The sequence below is a fragment of the Lissotriton vulgaris genome, chromosome 1_1 (genome assembly GCF_964263255.1).
Source record: "Lissotriton vulgaris chromosome 1_1, aLisVul1.2, whole genome shotgun sequence".
In the NCBI taxonomy this organism is placed as follows: domain Eukaryota; kingdom Metazoa; phylum Chordata; class Amphibia; order Caudata; family Salamandridae; genus Lissotriton; species Lissotriton vulgaris.
In genome coordinates, this window is record NC_141685.1 from 1874198684 (window position 1) to 1874219623 (window position 20940).

General features: G+C 43.8%; 1 protein-coding gene across 1 annotated transcript in view; it reads right to left on the bottom strand.

Moving 5' to 3' along the window:
• Nucleotides 1–20940, bottom strand: part of WNT2 (Wnt family member 2) — a 481175-nt gene that overhangs the window by 52909 nt on the left and 407326 nt on the right. Inside the window, exon 3 of the mRNA XM_086938254.1 lies at nucleotides 4244–4508. Within this exon, the coding sequence (XP_086794380.1) occupies nucleotides 4244–4508 (265 nt within the window). The remainder of the gene's footprint in view (nucleotides 1–4243; nucleotides 4509–20940) is intronic.

The following is a 20940-nucleotide window of genomic DNA, read 5'->3' on the forward strand; positions in this document are numbered from 1 at the left end:
TGTTTCGCTACCCGACAGAACCAATTTTCTTTTAACCATAAATTACCCAGGTTCTGAGGGACACAGGGTCAACCCCAGTTTTTTCATGAAAAAACACAGCCAGCCTGGTTCTAGTTATAGAACTAAACACGTGCGGCAGAGTCCAATTTTCATCGTGGAAATATTAACCGGATCGTACAGCCATGTAAGTTATACCTTCTGTGCCCACACGAGCCACGCCAGTCTCGCGTATTGTTTGGTGGCGCGCGAACCATAGCTAATGGAAAACTATTATGTTTTCAAGCTGCTTATACTTTACGTATTTGTTGTGTCTTCGTGTTCATCATACTCCTGCTTGCTTGTAGAAGTCCAGGACAGATTGTTCCCACCACAATATTTGTTTCTTCTGCTGACCTTCTATTCTGACTGGTATCACTGGTTGGTTCTTAAAAATCATCTTAGACACCTTTTGAAGACGCCGTAGATGTTTCTCATCAGCCAGGAGTGCTTAGCATGGTTGAGGTGCAGCTTTCAGAAGAGATATTCAGAGGCCTAGGTCTCTTGAATTATTAGTCAATGCAAAGGCAGTGTCCACTGCTGGCTTCGAGGCTCTTCAACACACTTCCAGTAGTCTTTAGGTGAAAGTAGCTCCTAACAAGTTTGGTTTACCTCCTCTTTAGGGACTGGAAAAAACTTTACTTAGGAAAATGTAGTTTGAAAAGTTCCCCAAAACACACTTGCCCTGCCTACTTTATTACTTTTCCAAATGTTGTGACATACTCCATCTCCAGTTTCAACGCTTTCTTCTTGAGAATTGTATGAATGTGACAGGGCCCTTGACGTGCTTTCCAGAATATATCAAATTTTACCTGCCAACAATTTAGTAATATGAATAATTTGCACTAATGTTATGTTATTTAATGGTTTTATATAGCGCTCGGCTACTCCAAAGGAGTGTCCCGGCGCTTTAGCAGAAAAACCAGATGCGGAAGTTGTGAGCAAGAGAATGGGCAGGAGACTATTGCACAAAGAGCCAGGATTTCAGCTCTTTCCTAAAAGTCAGCAAATTTGAGGCTTTCCTCAATTGAGCTGGCAGGGAGTTCCAAAGCCTGGGTGCCAGAAAACGGAAGGAGCGACCCCCGATCCGGGCCCGACGTATGGAAGGAACATGTGCCAAGGCCAGAGAAGCTGACCTCAGTGTTCTGGCCGGTATGTAGAAAGCCAGTCGCTTTCTAATGTATTTTGCTCCAGAGTCGTGCAGTGCCTTGAAAGCGAGTGTAAGTGCCTTGAAAGCCACCAGTTTTTTAATAGGTAGCCAATGCAATTTTTCCAATAACTTTTTTGCACTAGTTCTACGATGGAGGCCATAGATGGCTCTAGCAGCTGAATTCTGCACTACCTGTATGCGCGAAAACAAGTAATCAGGCAGGCCCAGGTAGAGGATTTTGGAATAATCCAGGCGGGAGCCTATCAAGGCTTGGACAGTGACTTTTCTGTGCGCCAGGGAAAGCAAAGGAAGAAATTTCCTAAGCATTTTCAAAATGCCAAAGCACTTTCCAACAAGACCCAGGATCTGAGGTTTAAGAGTAAGACCCTCATCGATCTGCACTCCCAGATTCTTTGCCTTGGTGGAAACAGCCAAAGGAGGAAACATGGCAGGAGGCCACCAAGACTGCCATCTGGGATTGGCGGCACAGCCAAAGAACAGCAGCTCCGATTTATCGGAGTTGCATTTGAGGCTATGATGTTCAAACCACTCACACACCGCCCCCAGACAGCCTCTGATCTGCACGCTGTCAAAATCCGAGCCCCTCTTGCAGGTGAAGAGAAGCTGGGTGTCATCGGCGTAGGAAACGATCTGGGCACCAAAGGACTCCGCCAAGGGTACCAGATAGATATTAAAGAGGTTGGGGCTCAGGACAGAGCCCCGAGGCACCCCGACCTCCAAAGGCGGCATTTCAGCGGAGAAAGGAGGGGCCCAGACCGTTTGGCGGCGACCCGCTAGGAAGGACTTAAACCAGCTGAACACCGCTCCCCGTAGCCCGATCTCCTGATCTCACTAACACATATCTGTGATCAGGAGGACAGAGAATTGGGCCGAATACGCAGACAAGGACTACTTTCGGAGCGGAGAGATGGGTAGTGAGCAGGGAGAAAAGGTGAATGTTGTCTACAGCAGCATGGTCGCGCAGGTCCATCACAGAGAGGTTTAAGGTCATGAGAGAAGAGGAGGAATGTTTCAGAAAAAGATCAGGCAGGAGGGCTGTAAGGTGGAACGGACTACACAGCAACGGAGGTTAGACCAAAATAAACTTAGACGCATTGTCCCGGTTTGGGCGTAAGCGTTTAAGGCTATGTCTGATAACACACCCTGTCTAAAAGCCATTTAGGTCCCAGTGTAATGACTTTTTTCAGCCTTTTCTCTAAGGCCTTCTCTGGTTCGGGATCACTACTGTTGCCCCACATAACTCTTTGGGTAGCCTACCATGTTGAGTAGTTGGGATAACAGATAAGGGCTTACAAGGGAAGCAAATCCTTTAAAGTTTCTTTTGGGAAGCCTTTCGGACCAGGAGTATTCCTTGAGTGAATTCCCACGATGGCTTCTGAGATTCCTCAAGATTTGATCAACTGAATGATCCTATGGACTACTGTCTCTTAGGTTACATAGAATATTATCAGTATTGTTAAACATGACATGCCATACTATTGGTAATATCTCTTCAAGGGTTATCCTTTGGCTAATGCTGGCTGCCACCACTAAGCAATGTCTCTCTTCAACAACGTCATCCCGATCCACACCAGAGTCCAATCCCCAATTGTGTTGTTAGCCCCCAGCAGAACAGTCAGTGGGTCACCCAATCCCTTGGCCAATGTGTCAGGTACCGTACCTCAAAACCCAGCGATCACTTGACATTCCCACACCATATGATAAAAAGGAGTCGGGAACTCCGAACAACGCCAACTCGCCGGCGACTCTAGCATTCCAGCATACCAAAGCTGTACTGAAGTCTTATAGGTCATGTGCAAGTAGTTGAGAGTTGGATGAGTTGCAGCCTCGAGGAGAGGACCTGCACCCTAGGGGCAATGTGAGAGTCCCTCTGGTCGGAATCATTCAGGGGCCCTGGACATCCATTGTTCCCACCGGGCCCTGAGGGGAAATAATAGATCCGGGAAATGAATTATGTGAATGAATTACAGGCGATGTATAAATCAGCATAGTCCTCTTCGCCACAATGGGTCCTATAAAGATCTGCAATTCCAAGGGGTTTGATTCGGGAACATCCATAAGAGAGCTGCAGTGCTGGTCTTGGGCATGGCGCAAATCAATGTAGTTAAAGAACTGAGACCTGTGCAGGCCAAACTCTTCCTGCAACATCTGATAGAACTTAAGGTGCGCCCCCTCTCAGACATCTTCTACTGTAGAAACCCCTATCTTGTCCCAACCACCGAACCCGGATGGAAGGAGGCGTGACCCAACCAACTGCCTGTCCAGAGGGGAGTTGCAAGAGTGACCCGCTGATCCCAACCAGTCCGCCACAATGCCAAATGCCAGGTCAAGAGAACCACCCTTGTGAGTTCAGGGATGTGCGAGGGGCTGGGACTACCATACAGCAGCCCCCTAATCGTACCTAGGCCTAACCGTGCCACCTCCAGACAGAAGGCTGGGTACCTCCAGCCCCAATTCTGCCAGTTATTGATCCCCAGTAGACTGAGTGCCACTGCTTTTCCCATAGGCAATACGAGGAGGGCGACTTAACCATAAAAAGGCCTGGATTTTCCCAGGCAAATTGCGCCACCAGAGCTACGTCAGAAGCAGAGGATAATTTTGCAATGTATACAGCAAGTGTGGCAGGGCAATCATCTTAAATAGGGAAGAACCAGATCATTAAGGGGTGGCTTTATCCCCTGGCTAAGATTGTCATCAGTCATGATAAAAGAGGTCGTATGTTAAGACTCCAGGTAAGACTACATTATTGTTTTAAACATAGTACAGTGCCTAAAAGTAAAAACATCCATCATCTTTGAATTGAGGCTAGACAAGTTAGAGCAATGTATGGTTGACATTAGCTCAAATTCAGAATTACATTTCATAGAAAAACTTGGATTAAAACCTAAACATTTTTGAGCAGCTGTAAAAACGCTGATCAATAGCTTACTCTTGTATGGAAACAAACACAATTTATAACTAGGCGCTATATGTATGCCTTTATTCTCACAAACATTAACTTTATACAATTTCAATAAACGCATTTTTAGAAAATACCTGCATTTCGATCCTTAATACAGTAGTCAGGCGAGCTCTCAAAATACACCAAATCGTTCATGGTTGGCTTCTTGAATCTCCTATTTGCCACGTTGAAGCCAGTCCCAGCTTGATTCATCGCCACCTGGATGGCTCCATTGTATTTCTTCCATAGGTAGTCCCCTGTTTTCCGGAAGTCTGCCATAGCTTGCCAGCATGTCCTCATAGAGCATGATCCACTCACTCCATGACACTTGCACTCCTGCTTCATGAATCTCTTCACAGCCTACCAAAAACCACAATGAAAGATTAAAACAAACAGTGCTTTCTCTCAATATACTTTCCATTTGTAAGCTAGTTTGGCTACATGTTTGGCAACTTATCTAGCCTTAATCAAGCCTCATCATGTACTTTACTGAGTGCTAACATTACTGATGCTGTTTGTTATGAAAAACTGAAAAATAAAGGATTACAAAAAAATATATATTTTCCATTCATTCTTCCACTTATATTTCCATCATTACTCTTACTCTGGCGTGAAGTCCCTAAGGTCTGACTTCATTCCGGCCAGGCCCCCAACTCCTTCTCGGACAACTCTTCTCCCGAATTCTGCCAATTCGTTGCCATATATGTTCGAAATAATAATGTGAATGTTGTCCACCCTAATCATTTGTAGAATTGAGAGAGTGCCAAGTCATTCCGATAATAACCTAGATATAACACCTGATGCAACACCTAGTCTGGAACACGTGTTCCCCTATCAATATGCCAGAGCCATCCAGAAACATCCTTAGATAAATCATCAAAGAAGTGTAGTCTGAATTGACTTCCCCTTGTCCCCCATTTTCTTACAAATTTATCTAGGATCCATTCTCTGGCGTTCTTATTCTGTGTATCACATTTCTGAAAACATTATTCAGAGGTTTTCATCCCTGATAATATTTATTATTTAATGACCACCACTCGACTCCTTAGGTAGAGAGGTCCTTCCCCCAAGAATATCCTGCAAGGTATCATCCATGATAATCTTAACTATTGCCGGTTCTCAGAGAAGATGATGCATCTCACCTGACACTGATAAGAACCCAGTACCAGAGGGAGGCTACTACAGCAGCACGTGTTTGCAAGGAATGCTTTCTCAACAGCTCTTCCAAAAACAATAGCCTGAGCTGCCAACATGGTAGGTTGTGCACCGCTTCCCCCTATGAAAAGCTAGACCCCAAGTTACTCTACTACATACTCTCCTATGCTAGTGAGTAGAAGTAGGTTTTAGGGTGTTAGGCATTTAGCTGAATTTTTGTTTTTGTTTTATATAGCACGAACTTGACTCGAAAGTATCAGGTATCAGAGCACTTTACAGGAGCACCAGTTACGTTACATGAGGACATATTCATTTTTGTTAGGCACAGGGAGATTAAGTGACTTGCCCAGAATCACAGGATGTTGCATGTCCTTGCCGAGACGCAAATCCAGTTCCCTAGATTTGAGGTCGACCGCCCTAGCCGTTAGGCCACATCCTCTCCCCATTGTAACCATCTTAGAAATGTTTATTTTATTTTCATTGTTTACAATGATCCTTTTTGCAGTTATTATGATATTCTGTATGATTATTTTAGATGTACTAAGAAACAGGCTCAACCTGCTGTAAAAGAAATGCTTTTAGTTAAAATTGTCTGTTCTTCTTTGTGCTCGGTGGGTGATACTGTGAAGAATGAAATAGGTAAACTGAAAGCACGGTGGCCCTGATCCCTTTACAGGGATTGTTAGTAACCCCAAAAAGTAATGACTTCACTTGAACTATGTATTTGGTGACGTTCTGTAGGACTACAATAACCGGTCTTTCACATTCAGCGCTGATGCTTTGAACTAAGTTCACTTGTGTCACCGGTGGGTGGGAACACAAACCTTGTAAAACTATAACAGAGTCATAGTTTAAGCAACAACTCTAATTTCTATACATATATCAGACAGCCCCTGATTGATCTATGCATGAAGTCTTTGGAGTACAGAGGCACGTGCACTAGAAATCAATTATAACACGAGCACATATCAAACACAGTTTTGTAGTACCTGGCAATTTTAGTAATTTCTTTTACTGTACGATTGGGGGAATTACCATGTACCTGTAGGATTGTGACAATAGGATACTTTCAATATATATCAAGTTTCATTGTTAAATTAGTGCATTACCTATTAAATAAACTACTTAGTGAGTGTTGGCCAACTACTATGCTGCAATTGATGCACCCCATAGAACCTGGAGTTAGGTCCTTCTTCCCAAAGATGTTTCACCTTATTAATACTTCTTCCAGGCTTCCGGTTGGTCTGGAATACTCTTCCCCAGCATTGGCTCTACAGTTCCACCATCGTCTGCCATATTTCCATTGTTGGGTGACGTCACCAAGGTACATCAGGAACCAACCAGCACACTGATGTCAGTTCCTGATAATTATCTAGCAACCCATCAAACAAGAACTGAGAGAGCCATTGAAGGGACAAATACAGCACATGGCATATTTGCATTCATTGTTTTTTATTTATCTTGCTATTAGCACATTGGGAAAGAGGGTAAGTGCTCAGGAACTTGCGGGAAAATTATGCATCCACTAGAAATATTGCTATCGAAGGTACATAGCGTTCATATGGTGAATACATCTTTCCCCAGAGTCCTCACCTTATGAATAAGTCTCAAAGCATTACTCCTCTGGGAGGTGGCATTAAGTAGCATATGTTAACCAACTGAATCATGCCACATAGGTTCACAAAGCATGCAAGAATGACCCCATAGTGTTATAGGGATTGTATTTCGTCTCCATTTTAGTTTTCCTTTTTTACTTATATTTTTGAGATGGTGGTTTGAATATGTGTTTCACTAACACAACAAAATGCCATGCACACAGTCATTATAGACATTGTTGCTCTGTAGTCTTCCCTTTTACTTTTTAGGGACACATATACAAGAATGAGATGTCCTTGCTTTGTTTTGTGCTCACTGGAGAAAATCCTTTTTCCCAGACTATGTAAAGATATTTGTATGCATCTCGTGCAGAATGAGGTAAGACCGGTGTTTTATTATTTCAACAGTGCCCATTTTGAATTCTGTCGAGAAGCACTTCACACCGGAGGTATGATGTATGCTGAGGAGAGCCTTAAATGCGATTCATCTTTGCAGGTGGACACACATTCTAAGAAGGAATATAGCTGTGCAGGCAGATGTATGTAGGCTTCGACACTAAAACATTTTTAATGCACTGAGGCATTACACTGAGGTATGGGGTTAGATCATTCCAATTGGGTCTTGCAGAAGAGTACTCCCACCATGCTCTCAGTAGTATATGGGTATTAGTGATAGATAGGAGTAATATTAAGAATAATCAACATAGTCGAATTATTCATAATTTTCACCAGACTAATAATGCTTATAACAATGGTGTGTCTCATCTGTGTAATAATAGCATTTCATGTTTTAACTCCTTAACAACTGCCCCACCCCCCAGTGCTGAGCCCTTTTTTGGCTATTTGGGGTAGTTCGTATTTAGGCCACCATATCTTTGTTTACATAAGGTATTCACACCAAATTTGTGTCATTTTTTCCAACATCCTAAGGATGACAAAGGTAACCAGAGTTTGTGGATTCCCCTGGAGGTGACCAAGAAAATAGTAAAAATCTAGATAAATGTTGAGATTTTTGGGAACAATAGGAAAAAACTGATCTGGGTAAAAGTGTCTTTTTTTCATAGACATGGCATCAACAAATGGTTTTCTGTGCTAAAGTCACCATCTTCCCAGCTTTCAGAAACATGCAGAGCAGAATCAAAAAACCTAACTTTTTACCACAGTTTTTGCGTTTTTCAAAGAGGTAGCACCTTTTTTCCTATTTTTTGTGCTTTCGACCTACTTCCAGTTTGTGGTGGAAACCAGTGCGAAAACCATGGGTGATCCAAGAAACCTATATATTTCTGAAAAGTGGACAAAACTCCAAATTCAGTAAGGGGTCATATGTGTAGATCCCTCAAGGTTTTCCTAAAGAAACTAAGTGTTGAAATAAAGAAACATTGAAAATAAGTAGGAAAAAACAGTCACTTGTGACAATATTTTAATCTGTTCATTTTTGTCTCGAGGGCTGATTTACAAAAGCAATGTACCATTACCTTTGCTAGCCCCTTTTGGTTGTGGGGATATATAGGGTCTACATGAACCGGAGGTACACAGAGCCAACAACTGACCTGAGCAGGAGACTCCATGATGTCGTTATCCGCGACAAAGCCCTGGACTAGATCCGTTCTTTCCTCACCTGTACAACACAGCGAGTCAGACTACCAGCGTTCCCCTCAGAACCCACAGAGATTGGCTGCGGAGTCCCCCAGGGCTCTTCCCTGAGCCCCACCCTCTTCAACATGTACATGGCCCCACTCGCTGCCATAGTCAGGAACTAGGACTCCACATCATCTCCTATGCTGACAACACCCAGCTGATTCTCTCCCTCACCAACGAGCCCACAATCGCCAGAAACAACATCCATGACGGGATGAAGTCCGTCACCACCTGGATGAGAGACAGCTGCCTCAAGCTCAACTCAGACAAGACAAAAGTCCTCATCCTGAGGCCCAAGACCTCTGCTTGGGAAGACTCCTGGTGGCCCTCTACATTAGGAGCCGCCCACATCCACGGACCATGCACAAAACCGTGGCATCATACTGGACTCCTCACTCACTATGAACTGCCAGATCAACGCTGTCTCCTCATCAAGCTTCCACACTTTTCCTCTGCATCGAAAGACCTTCAGATGGATCCCCACTGAGGCCAGAAAGACAGTTGCCCACATACCCATCATCAGAAGACTTGGCAACACACTCTACGCAGGCATCACCGGGAAACTCCTCAGGAAACTACAGAACATTAAAAATGCTGCAGTTAGATTGGACTTCAACATCCCCCCACCGCAGCCACATTTCTGAACACCTACAAGAACTCCACTGGCTCCCAGTCAACAAAAGAGTCACCTTCAAGCTCCTCACACACACCTGCAAAAGTCACCTTCAAGCTCTTCACACACGCCCATGACGCTGGACTAACATACTTGAACCACTGCTCTAATTTCACATACCCACCAGACACCTCCGCACCACCCAAATGGCCCTTGTCACTGTCCCTTGGAACCCCAAGACCTGAGGAAGATCCTTTTCCTACTTCGCTGCCCAAACCTGGAGCACCCTGCCTTTCAACAGCAGGCTATCCCCCATCGCTGACCAAATTTAGGAAGGATCTCAAGACCTGGCTCTTCGACTGAACTTCAGAGGCCCGCTGGACCAGCAGCCCCCCTCCAGCGCCTTGAGACCCTCACAGGTGAGTAGTTGCGCTTAACAAGTACTGATTGATTGATTGACTGAGCTGCACCGAACAGTGGTTTTTCATTGTGTAGAGAGCATAGCTCAATTCATATGGTGAAATATGTAGGTTATCAGGGAAACCTATGTCATTCTGAAATGGGGAAAGGATATGGAATTTAGGAGTATGGTTATTTGTACATCTCTGTACGAGTGAGTATATGCTTTAGAGGGTTTTTCTCAAAATGGCTTCTTTCTTACACACTTGCTTACTGTTGGAAGGCACAAATGCAGCAACATCCAATTGGTAATAGAAATTATCCTACTATTCTATGCTTCCACATGTCTTCGGATTAAAATGGTCCCTCACTTGCGATGGTAGGCCTAGTGCCTGCGACAGGAAACAGCCCCAAGCACAACATGGATACATCCCATTTTTCCAATCAAAACGGACCCGTTGTTTGCAAAGTAGGTAGCTGTGGATTTAGGGCCCTAGGTCAGCCGGCACATAGGGAAACCTAGCATACCTGTACACTTTTGAAAACTAGACACCTAGGGGAATCCAAGATGGTGTGACTTGTGTGGCTCCAACCAGGTTGTTTTACTCAGAATCCCTTGCAAACCGCAAACTTTGGCTAAAAAATTTTTTTTTCTTTCATTTCGGTTATGGAAAGTTCTAAAATCTGCAGGGAGCCACAAATGTCCTTCCACGAGCATTCCTCTAAGTCCTCCAATAAAAATGGTCCCTCACTTGCGAGGGTAGGCCTAGTGCCTGCGACAGGAAAGGGCCCAGAGCACAACATGGTTGCATCACATTTTTACACTCAAAACTGACTTGTTTTTTGCAATGTGGGGAGCTGTGAATTTTGGGCCCTAGCTCAGCTGGCACATAGGGAAATTTAGCCACCTGTACATTTTTTAAAACTAGACACCTGGGGAAACCAGAGTGTGGTGACGTTTGTGGCTCTTTCTACCCATAATCATCTGCAAACCTCAAACTTTGACTAAAAAACCCATTTTCCCCACATTTCTGTGATGGAAAAGGGAACCACAAACGTCCTTCCACCTAGCATTCCCAAGTCTTCCAATAAAAATAGTATCTCACATGTGTGGGTAGGCCTAATACCTGCAACAAGAAACAGCCCAAAACGCAACACAAATACATCACACTATTCCACTCAAAACCGAGCCGTTTTTTGCAAAGTGGGTAGCTTTTGGACCCCAGCTCAGCCGGCACATAGGGAAATCAAGCAAATCTGTAAATTTCTAAAATCCAGGATGGGGTGACTTGGATGAATCCCATGAGGTTTTTGTACCCACAATGCCCTGCAAACCACAAAGTCTACATAAAATCAAGCGTTTTCCTTACATTTTTGTGATGGAAACTTCTGGAATCCACAGGAATCCACAAAATTCCTACTATCCAGCATTACCCGAAATGTGCAGATAAAACCACTTGCCCTACTTGTGTGGCTGGGCCTAGTACCTGTGACAGGAATGGACAAAGTCAATGGAAGCCCTTATGTGGGGACTTCTATTGACCTTAGTTTGATCTGTTCCTGTAGGTAGCACTAGAACCAATCACACAAGTGGGGCAACATTTTTATCGGCACAAGTGGGCAGTGCTGGGTGCTAGGTATTTCCTGGATTTCTGCAGATTCCGAAAGCTCTCATCACAAAAATAGGGGGCTCTCCAGTTAGAATCTGTGCTCAGGGGGCTGATATACCACCCCAACCATTGACTCAGTGAAGGTAAATGAGCCCATCGGTTCGTTTTACTTTCACTTTTACTGCAATGATGTGAACGCACCATGCGCACCGATTGTCATTGCAGTAAAAATAAAAAAAGATATCAGATTGCTCAGGAAGCTCTTCCTGAGCAGCCTGATGCGGAAAAAAAGGACACCCTTGGGTGCAGTGCACCATAAGGGCCTTTATTTACCAACCCTGTGTTGGCCAATGCACTGCACTGCACCTGCACTGGGAAAGTAGTGCCATTGGTCCACACCTGCACTTAAAAGGTTAATTACAAGGATTAGATCTTTTCAATAAACATTTGAAAATGTATTAATATCTCTTCTCTTTGTTAAAACTTGGGCATGCAAAAGTGATATACGAATGGGTTAGATCTGTTTCCACAAATTCCATGTAAATATGGGTGGTCATGTTTGAGGTTGACAACATCATCTATTATTCTGGAGGTTTAGGAGTTTGGATGCGGTACTGTGAGCTAGCCAGACTGACATTTACTGATGATATAAGGCACAGTATTCTGAAGGCTTGTTGTTCCAATCCACAGCCCTACTGAATTTGTAGAACAATAGCTGTCCAGGATATGTCGGCAACTGGGGAGCTTCTGGAGAGAGAGAAGGCTGTAGTGAAATGGAACTTCCCTTCAGAGGGTCGTTTGTGGCCTGGCCATAGTAGATTTTGATAAAGGGGATGTCCCTGCGTGAAATGGTGTCTTTGGTCATTGCCTTGGACTTTTTAGCTCCAGTGAATACCAAAAGCAGATCATCCACTTTTTCCTGACAAGTCCGGTCAATGTAATAAGAATCCACATGATCAGGCTCCACTCTATGGCGCTGGTCCTCCTTCTTGGTTGGAAATGCTGGAGGCAAGAAACATACAAGAATAATAGTCTGTGCCATATTGAATGCAGAAACCACCTTGGGTAAGAAGGTTAGGCAGGTGTGAAGATCTCATTTCATCAGGTAGAAAACTGAAGTATGGATAAAGTGTGGATATAGTAGTAGGTCCTATAGGTCTCTGATGCTGTGGGCAGGAGTTATCGTAACCATCAGAACTGTATTGAAAGAAAGAACTCAAACGGGGCAAATGTCCATCCACCCAAACCAAATGGAGATCAGGTCAAAACAAAGTTCAAATCCCACTTAGGAACAATATACAGAGTCGAAGGGAACACATAAAGGAAGTGGTGATCAAAACAAGGAAGGATAATCAGACAGACTCGCAAAAGCAGACAGGTATGCAAGAAAGCCCTTACCTTTAGCCACTGGTTGGCCTTGCTGAACAAGGAACAACGAATATCATAAGACATTGGAAAGACACGATTTGAAGGGGCTGATACCTTCTGACTCCCACCACTGAATGAACTTTGTTCAATGGTCTACAGAGATGATTTAGTTGGAAGGTTCTGGCTGCCAAGATTATGTCTGCAACTTCATGAGGAAGACAAAAACAATCTGTCACTGCTAAATCTCAATTAATGCAGCATCAGTGGACTGGGGTGCATCAAAAGCAGGCCATCTCTATGCAAGAGAGAAAGGGGCAGGTAAATGCTCAGTGCCAACAGATTATTATACCAGTTCCCACTCACCCAGTCTGGGGCTGTCAGAATCAGTTGTGCACAATCCTCTCACACCTTTGGCAGGGATTTTGGCAAAGGCAGGTTCTACAGATATGCACAAGGCAAGCCCTGAAGGTATTCCCCACTCAGAGAGAAGTGTATGGCACAAAGCTGAGAACACCTCCTGGTCTGGGCCATGGCAATGAGATCCACCAATGAAAACCCAAATTTGGAGAAGATCTCCTCTGTCACTTTGAGGTATAGCTCCTTCAGTCAGGGGGGACAAAGTATCCACCCTCATGTTCAGAGAGCCTGCTAAGTGAGACATTGTCAATGCTGCACCTACTTCCACAGCCGAATCCCTTTCTAACATAGGGTGCACAACCCCACACTGACCGTGTCTGTTGATATAACGGATGGTAGCGGTGCCCTCTCAGAGAATCTGGACATTGCTCCCTAAGCTGGAAGAGAGGAAAGATCATCACAGGGCGGAAATCACCTGTACCGTGGCCATGTTCATGTGCCGATTAGTTAGATGTCTTATCTGGAAAGTGCACGAACGAGACACGCTATTTCACTACTCTAAAGTATACCTTGTTGTCTCGTCCTTCAAATGTGTGATCCTCCCTGTGCGTCCCATGTGGAATTCCCAACGCTTTGATATTTAAAAGTCCTCCCGAGACGTGAATTTGACATTTTCCGTTATGGAGTAAAAAGAAAGACTTATTGAAATGGATCTCGTAAGTACCAAACGGGATGAGGCAGAATGGCATTACTCACAGGAGACCTTAGTGTATCTAAAATGTCCGGTTTTCTCTGATAGTTACAGTGGTTCCACACATACTTCTCACGTGGTTGGCCATGTTGCATTGGAATACTTATCAAGTAAGAATTTATGGTGCATGTTGGGATTGGTAGTAACACTTCTTGACTAGTGGATGTAGTCGAAGCTTGTGGTTTCGTTTCCTTTTCTTTTGTAGAAACTGGTTGCGTATGGTGTTTGCATTTTTGCTATTTTTTCAGTGTGACGTCGGTGTACACATTAGATTTTTCGCTTCTTTTCACCAGCACAGGTTTTTTGTTTTATTCTAAGTGATGGTTGGTTTAGGTATACATGCTACTATTGATGTTCCTAATGTAGAGAGTGTAATATCGCATTCAATAAGCCTTTCATCAACAAATGGATTATCAAATAACATCGTTTGTTACAATTGAATATTTCTATTCCTAGTGTGATAACACAAATATTATGTTACTTTTACAGTTCCCCTAAAGAAGAGGTTTCAACCCGAAATGCTCTGGGAATCACTGAGCTTCATTGTTCTTTTGAATGTCTAATGACACGGAATTGTACAATGTGATGTAACATTGTTGACATTTCAATAATTGTAACTACATTGTTATTGTAGAAATGTTCTCATATAAAAAAAAACGAAAACAAGATTTATACACCAATACAAAGTTTAAAGTAAATCAAGTTTTAATGGTTTGAACTTTTGAATATGTTTATGTTGTGATGCAGGAACCATATGGGTCCAATAGTATTGCGCATTGTGTTGAGTGCACAGAATCGGTGCACTCTGTCTCCAGTAGTTTAGCAATAGAGACGAGCAGGCTCCGTCACAAGGCAGCACACATAACTGATTAATGTACACGTTATCGTCTCACACAGAGAAATCACGATTGAAGGCTAAACACTTTTGCATGCCCTGTTGGTAGATTTGCTGTGCATGGGAGACCATGACTGGGACATAAAGGTTACCCTATTTCTCCTGAAACATTCCAAGGAAGAGTCTGCCGTTTTCCCAACAAGCCTCTGTCCATCTAAAGACATGTCTATATCAATAGATTGGATATCTCCTGGAAATCCAGTGGAACACATCCACAAATGTCGACCCAGCATGACAATCCTACTCATGGACCCAACCACAGTATCCATGGTATCAATGCTACACTTCTGGACCTCTTTTCTGTTTTGATTAATTTAGGCCATCACTCACCAAGTAAGAGAACTGCTTGTTACTATGCTCCGGCAGGCTGATAATTGTACGTTTTGCCAGTTTTCGTAACGCATTGACATATCAGCCTAAGAGTTAAGTGCCATTAGCAGTGCAGAAAGCCAAACTATCAGAGGCAAAAAAGCTTTGTGACCAAAGGCATCTATCTTCTTGTATTTCCTACCTGCAGGCACTTTAGAAAAGGTTCTTGACTTTTGCTTGAACAACCAGACTCTCCGACAACAGATGCAAGGACAACAAAATGTGGATCACTGCAGCAGGAGTATGGTGTCAAGCGATCTTCCTGTGGACATCTGGATTCAAGTAGAGTTTTACCCAGGCAGCCTTTGTAGGCTCTAGTAGAGCCTCACTGAATGAAAGCAAGCACTTCAAAGACCTTAGGATTGCCAAGATCTCCATCAAAATATTAAACTTACATTTCCCACAAGGCAAAGTCAATTCCAAGACTTCTGTACCCTTCGCTACAACTGTTGTCAAAGAATAGACCTCCTCTGAAGCTCGGCTGAGGGATAGGAAATGTTCCCTTATTGTGAAGCATCTAGCCCACTGGCATTTAGCAAGTCTGAGTAAATGCCAGCATCAGTATTGAAAGAAGGCAGAAGATTATCAGCTCCTGAGTGATTAGGCTTTGCTTTACCATAAACACTATACTCCTTCTCCAGGACACCTGCATCGAAAATCTCCTCCAAGCAGGTGTATCTTTAGGTACTGTAGAGAAGGTCAGGTGGTTAGTCACTGCGTAAGATGTGCCTTCTTAGGAACCCAGCGTTTATCAGACATTAAGGCAGAGTCTGGTGTCACTGGTGTCTGGAGACGCCAAACAGTCCTCTGAAAAGTACTGTTTCCTCGAGACAGAAGAAGACTTCCTCTTGCTATGACGCTTTTTGTGTTCTTGAGGAAAGATCTTTTAGGGGAACGTTTCCTAGAACATTCGCTTAGGAATCCTTCAACAGGCTTTAGCCAAAACTAGCTTAGTTTCCTGGTCCATGATGGCCTTTTGGTTTAATGTTCTTGAAATAAAGGTAAGGCTTACAAAAAAAGCACATGACAAACTTTGAACTTTGGTTAAATGTGGCCTAACAGTAGAGCAATATAAAGGTAAACATGACACCCAGCAGGGGATAGTGTTATTCAAATAAAGCTGTATGCATCAGAAATACAAATTATTGTAAAATAAGCTATATTTATTTGAATGATTGCAATTAACCAAAACATGTTTCTTATTTCAAGGTTCTCAAGAGTATTGATAAGGGATGCTGGAAAAGAGCTGGAAGCTATATGCTTATTCCCAGATTGTACAAATACCTGTTATAAAGGCATACTTCAGCAACAATAAAAAAGTCAAAAAGGCTTATGGCCACAGAGGGAACACTCATTTAACGAGACCAAAACAACTACAGGTGCCTATAAACACACACCAACAGCCATAACTGTACTGTCAGAACCTCGTTCAGTGGGTCACGGGGCATGCAGGGGTTACTGGGCCCAACTGTGGGAGTTGAGGTCTTTTACTCTCTATGTCCGGGGCCGAACCTACTATGGACCCTGAGCAACTAGGCCAAGTACCCCTTCAGCACTGGTATCATAGCGTGGTCAGAGGAGTCCAAGGCTCCCTCGTGGGGAGGTGGATACAGGCGAGTACACACAAGCACCAACTCAAATTACATGCAGCAGTAGCATTAAATAATAGCCTGGCCAAAGACATACTTTTGTGAAAAAGAGAAGTATTTTATTTATACTGATAACAACACAAAGGAACAATACAACTTTCACAAACAACTACACAGTCCCCCTAATGTCAGGGATAGTGTTTCTTTTGACAGGCCCTTAGGTCCCATTCCCTAATCATTCCTAGCAATTGTGGTTATTCTCCATTTACTATAGGCACCATCCAGGGCAAGCCCCCCTTGTAGTCCGAACCTCAAGAGTCCACTCTGTCTATAATTTAAAGTCAACAGTGATCCAGCGCCGCAAAGCTAACTAGCAAGCAAGTTACCCTGGGGGCGACTGCAACGGAATCAGTCTTCCCTGCACCGGCTGGTTTGAAGCATCCAGAGTTCCGGAGAGAATCCAGTGTGTTTGCACTTGGAGCAGCAGCAGCTGAATCAGGTGAGTTTCACTGCACGTTGGCCCAGTTAGGCTGCACTCAACAGGCACAGAGTTCCTCACACGTGCTACTAAAGTGACTGGAGGTTCTCTGCAACTCCTCCTTGCAGGGTAAGTGTCTGATCCACTCCCCAGTGGGGAAGGGGATGAGACGGCTATCCGGAAGTGGGCCCCACGTGCCTTGATAACATTGCACAGGTTCTTTTAAAGCAGCCTCGCTTCTCAGGCAGGGTGAGTGTAAATCAGAGTGCAAGTCTTGTTGCTCTTGGTGACTTCCTATTGCATGTAGGTTCACCATATCCTCTCCGTACACAGGCTCCGGCCCTTTTGGCACTGCAAAGTTCTCATGGCGATCCCCCTGGCATACAGGGATCACAGTTCACCACGGCACAAGGGCTAAAGCCCTCACAGCATGACAATCTCTTGCGGCAGCACCTCCTGGCATAAGGTTTTCAGCTCACCACTGCACAAGTGCTATGGCGTTGACAGCACAACAATCTTATTACGGGATTGCCAACTGCTCACTACACATGGGCTCCGGCCCTAGCAGTGCAGCGATGTACCTGGCTCAATTCATGAAGGCCCTCCTCTGGCATACAAGGGTCATTGATTTTGTTCTGGACACAGGCAGCCACCCGATCATAGCAGCAGCCGTCTACCCACACCTCGCAAAGGGAGTCCACTTGACAGGTCTCCCCAAAGGACCTTACTCCCTTCAATGGTTTCCTCTCCTGCACAGACCACATTGGTCTTGGCAGGCAGGCACATACTGGTTCTACAGGGCAGGTAGTCTTGGATTCCCTGGGTGATGTTCTCTCACCCAGCAGGGAGACTAGCAGGCCTTTGGCCCCCAGTCCTGGTCACATACAAAAGTCTTGCACATCTTCCCCTCCCCGCACAGTCCAAATTGGCTACTTGGCAGATGACGATCTTTGGAATCTCAGGCACAACTTTTTATAGTCCATTTCTAGACACCAAATGTGATTTAGAGTCTGAGTCTTCGAAGTTTATGTTGGGGGTCTGCTTTTTTTGAAGCATCCACTCCTCTGCACCCTCTTTAAAGCAGTCTGTCCCAGCAGGAACAACTCCAAAGCTGGTAGCCCCACATTACAGTCCATGAGAGTGACTAAAGTTCACACCTGGATTATCAGCCACAGTGATGTATAACAAAAGGTTAGCGCAGGGACCCTTCCCTACTCTTTATGATTCTTTTATCAGTCTCTTCTCCTTCCTGAGATGCACCCAGTCCCTTTTCTTGTGACCTCTCACTGAATCAAAGAGCACCCTTTGAAATGTACAGGGAAGACTGTCTCTCCCCTCTCTAGTGTGTGTCCCACCCAGCTTACAGGAATGCTGCATTGCACAAATCTGTTCAGGGGAATTTTTCTACCTCCTTTCCATCGTACACCAGGCAGGTAGGTCTCCCAAAAGGGAACCCAGAGCCCTCCATTTATTGTGCCATTCACAGGCACACATACACCAAGTGCATGTATACAACCCACACACACTGCACAGGACTGTATGCTTCATGTACTGTACCACACATAGGCACCCATACTTGCAGCACATATATTTTTTATAACTCTTAGTAAGTATTTACAGTGAGTACAAACCATAATACACAAATTACCATGATTCCAGTTGATGTTGCACAATCTCTGTCTCAGAAGTGGAACACTAAACCAGCACTGATGGCCCTCGATAGGCGCTTTGGTTATACACCAGCGCCCACACCCCTATTGTGTTGCCCCATATAGCAATATCTGTGGCAGCTCTGGAAATCCCCCATAATCCCCACATCTGCAGTGTGTTATTCCATCGTTGTGAAGTCTTATCAAATTTTCTCAGACAACCTTTGCCTCATAGACCGATTTCTCCACCTGCATGCACCAGTCTAGGTTCACCAACCAGTGTTCTATGGTTGGTACCCTCTGGCTATCCCACAGATCCACAATGTCTCTCCTCTCCACCATCAGGGCAATGTTGCAGAGTAGTAGTGTATATATGGGCAGTTTCTGTTCTCATACAATGCTCCCCCTTCTGAGGAGAGAGCACTTCTGAGCACAACTGGGGGGGACCAACGGGTCTTATTCCATAACGCTATCAGTTGACCAAAAGTTCATGCCAAAAGAACCAAACTGTTCTTCCATCATTCACAGTTTATTGAACTGATATTAAATTCATGATTTCACTTGAATCACTGGATGAAAGGTATTCATAGAATGTCTCGATCATTGACAAATTGTAACAAATAATCACACATACCGATGCATTTCGGGCTACGCCCTTCTTCAGGGGTTTACTCTACAAGCAAAACAGAAATAAAACAAATCAACTATGTATCCTACTGCTAACAAGCGAAGCAAAATAACATAATACTCCTCTGTAACCAATGTAAAATAACAGTTGGTGATAAACGACCAAAGTGAACCCATAGGTAAAAAGCATCACCAAATCATAAAAGATATATAAAAAGATATAGTTGATCTGACCTAATCAGTATAGTCTGCTGTGTCCCAGAATAACCGGAGATCACCCTGTGTTGAGTGACGAACTGTGAAGGGAGACAACTGAGCAACCGTGAAGCGAGTGCAAAAAATAAATAAATAAATAAAATAAACGAGCATAACTTGTACGAGTTCATGAAAAGCAATGGTGATCTATCGAGTAAACTGACAAATGGTGACAGAGCCGGAGGCTCAACATGCAGTGAAAATAACAGATTCAGAAAAAGTCCCGGGCAGGGTACTTACAGAAGCGTAACTACGCTCGAACTCCGCGGAGTTCCGCTGAGGAAATGATCAACCGGGTAAGCCACTGATCGACTAAGTTACAGCGTGCAACGGAGGTAAACATAAAAAGTGGACTATGGTGTAGAAGATCGGCAAATAAGAACAGTGAATGAGTAAGCCATGCAAGAGGTCGCCATGTTGAAACAGGTTGACAAGTGTAACAAAATACATACATGGGAATAATTTGATTGAAAATAAAAAATGAGAAAAAGAGTGAATGATCAGAAAAAGAATATAGTATGAAAAGTCAAGGCATGAAAAAAAAGTAGCAAAGAAGAAAGACTGAAAAATCATAACGGTAGGTTACAGATAGCAAAGGAATTCCATATGATCATTGAGCCCATGGGGCACCATTGTGGACATAAATCGGATCCAAAAGTTCTCTCTTTTGAGTAGGGTGTTCTTATTGTTCAAATAACCTGTTTCAACATGGCGACCTCTTGCATGGCTTACTCATTCACTGTTCTTATTTGCCGATCTTCTACACCATAGTCCACTTTTTATGTTTACCTCCGTTGCACGCTGTAACTTAGTCGATCAGTGGCTTATCCGGTTGATCATTTCCTCAGCGGAACTCCGCGGAGTTCGAGCGTAGTTTCGCTTCTGTAAGTACCCTGCCCGGGACTCTTTCTGAATCTGTTATTTTCACTGCATGTTGAGCCTCCGGCTCTGTCACCATTTGTCAGTTTACCCGATATATCACCATTGCTTTTCATGAACTCGTACTAGTTATGCCCGTTTATTTATTTATTTATTTATTTTGCACTCGCTTCACAATCGTTCAGTTGTCTCCCTTCACAGTTCGTCACTCAACACGGGGTGATCTCCGGTTATTCTGGGACACAGCAGACTATACTGATTAGGTCAGATCAACTATATCTTTTTATATATCTTTTATGATTTGGTGATGCTTTTTACCTTTGGGTTCACTTTGGTCGTTTATCACCAACTGTTATTTTACATTGGTTACAGAGGAGTATTATGTTATTTTGCTTCGCTTGTTAGCAGTAGGATACATAGTTGATTTGTTTTATTTCTGTTTTGCTTGTAGAGTAAACCCCTGAAGAAGGGCGTAGCCCGAAATGCATCGGGATGTGTGATTATTTGTTACAACTTGTCAATGATCGAGACATTCTATGAATACCTTTCATCCAGTGATTCAAGT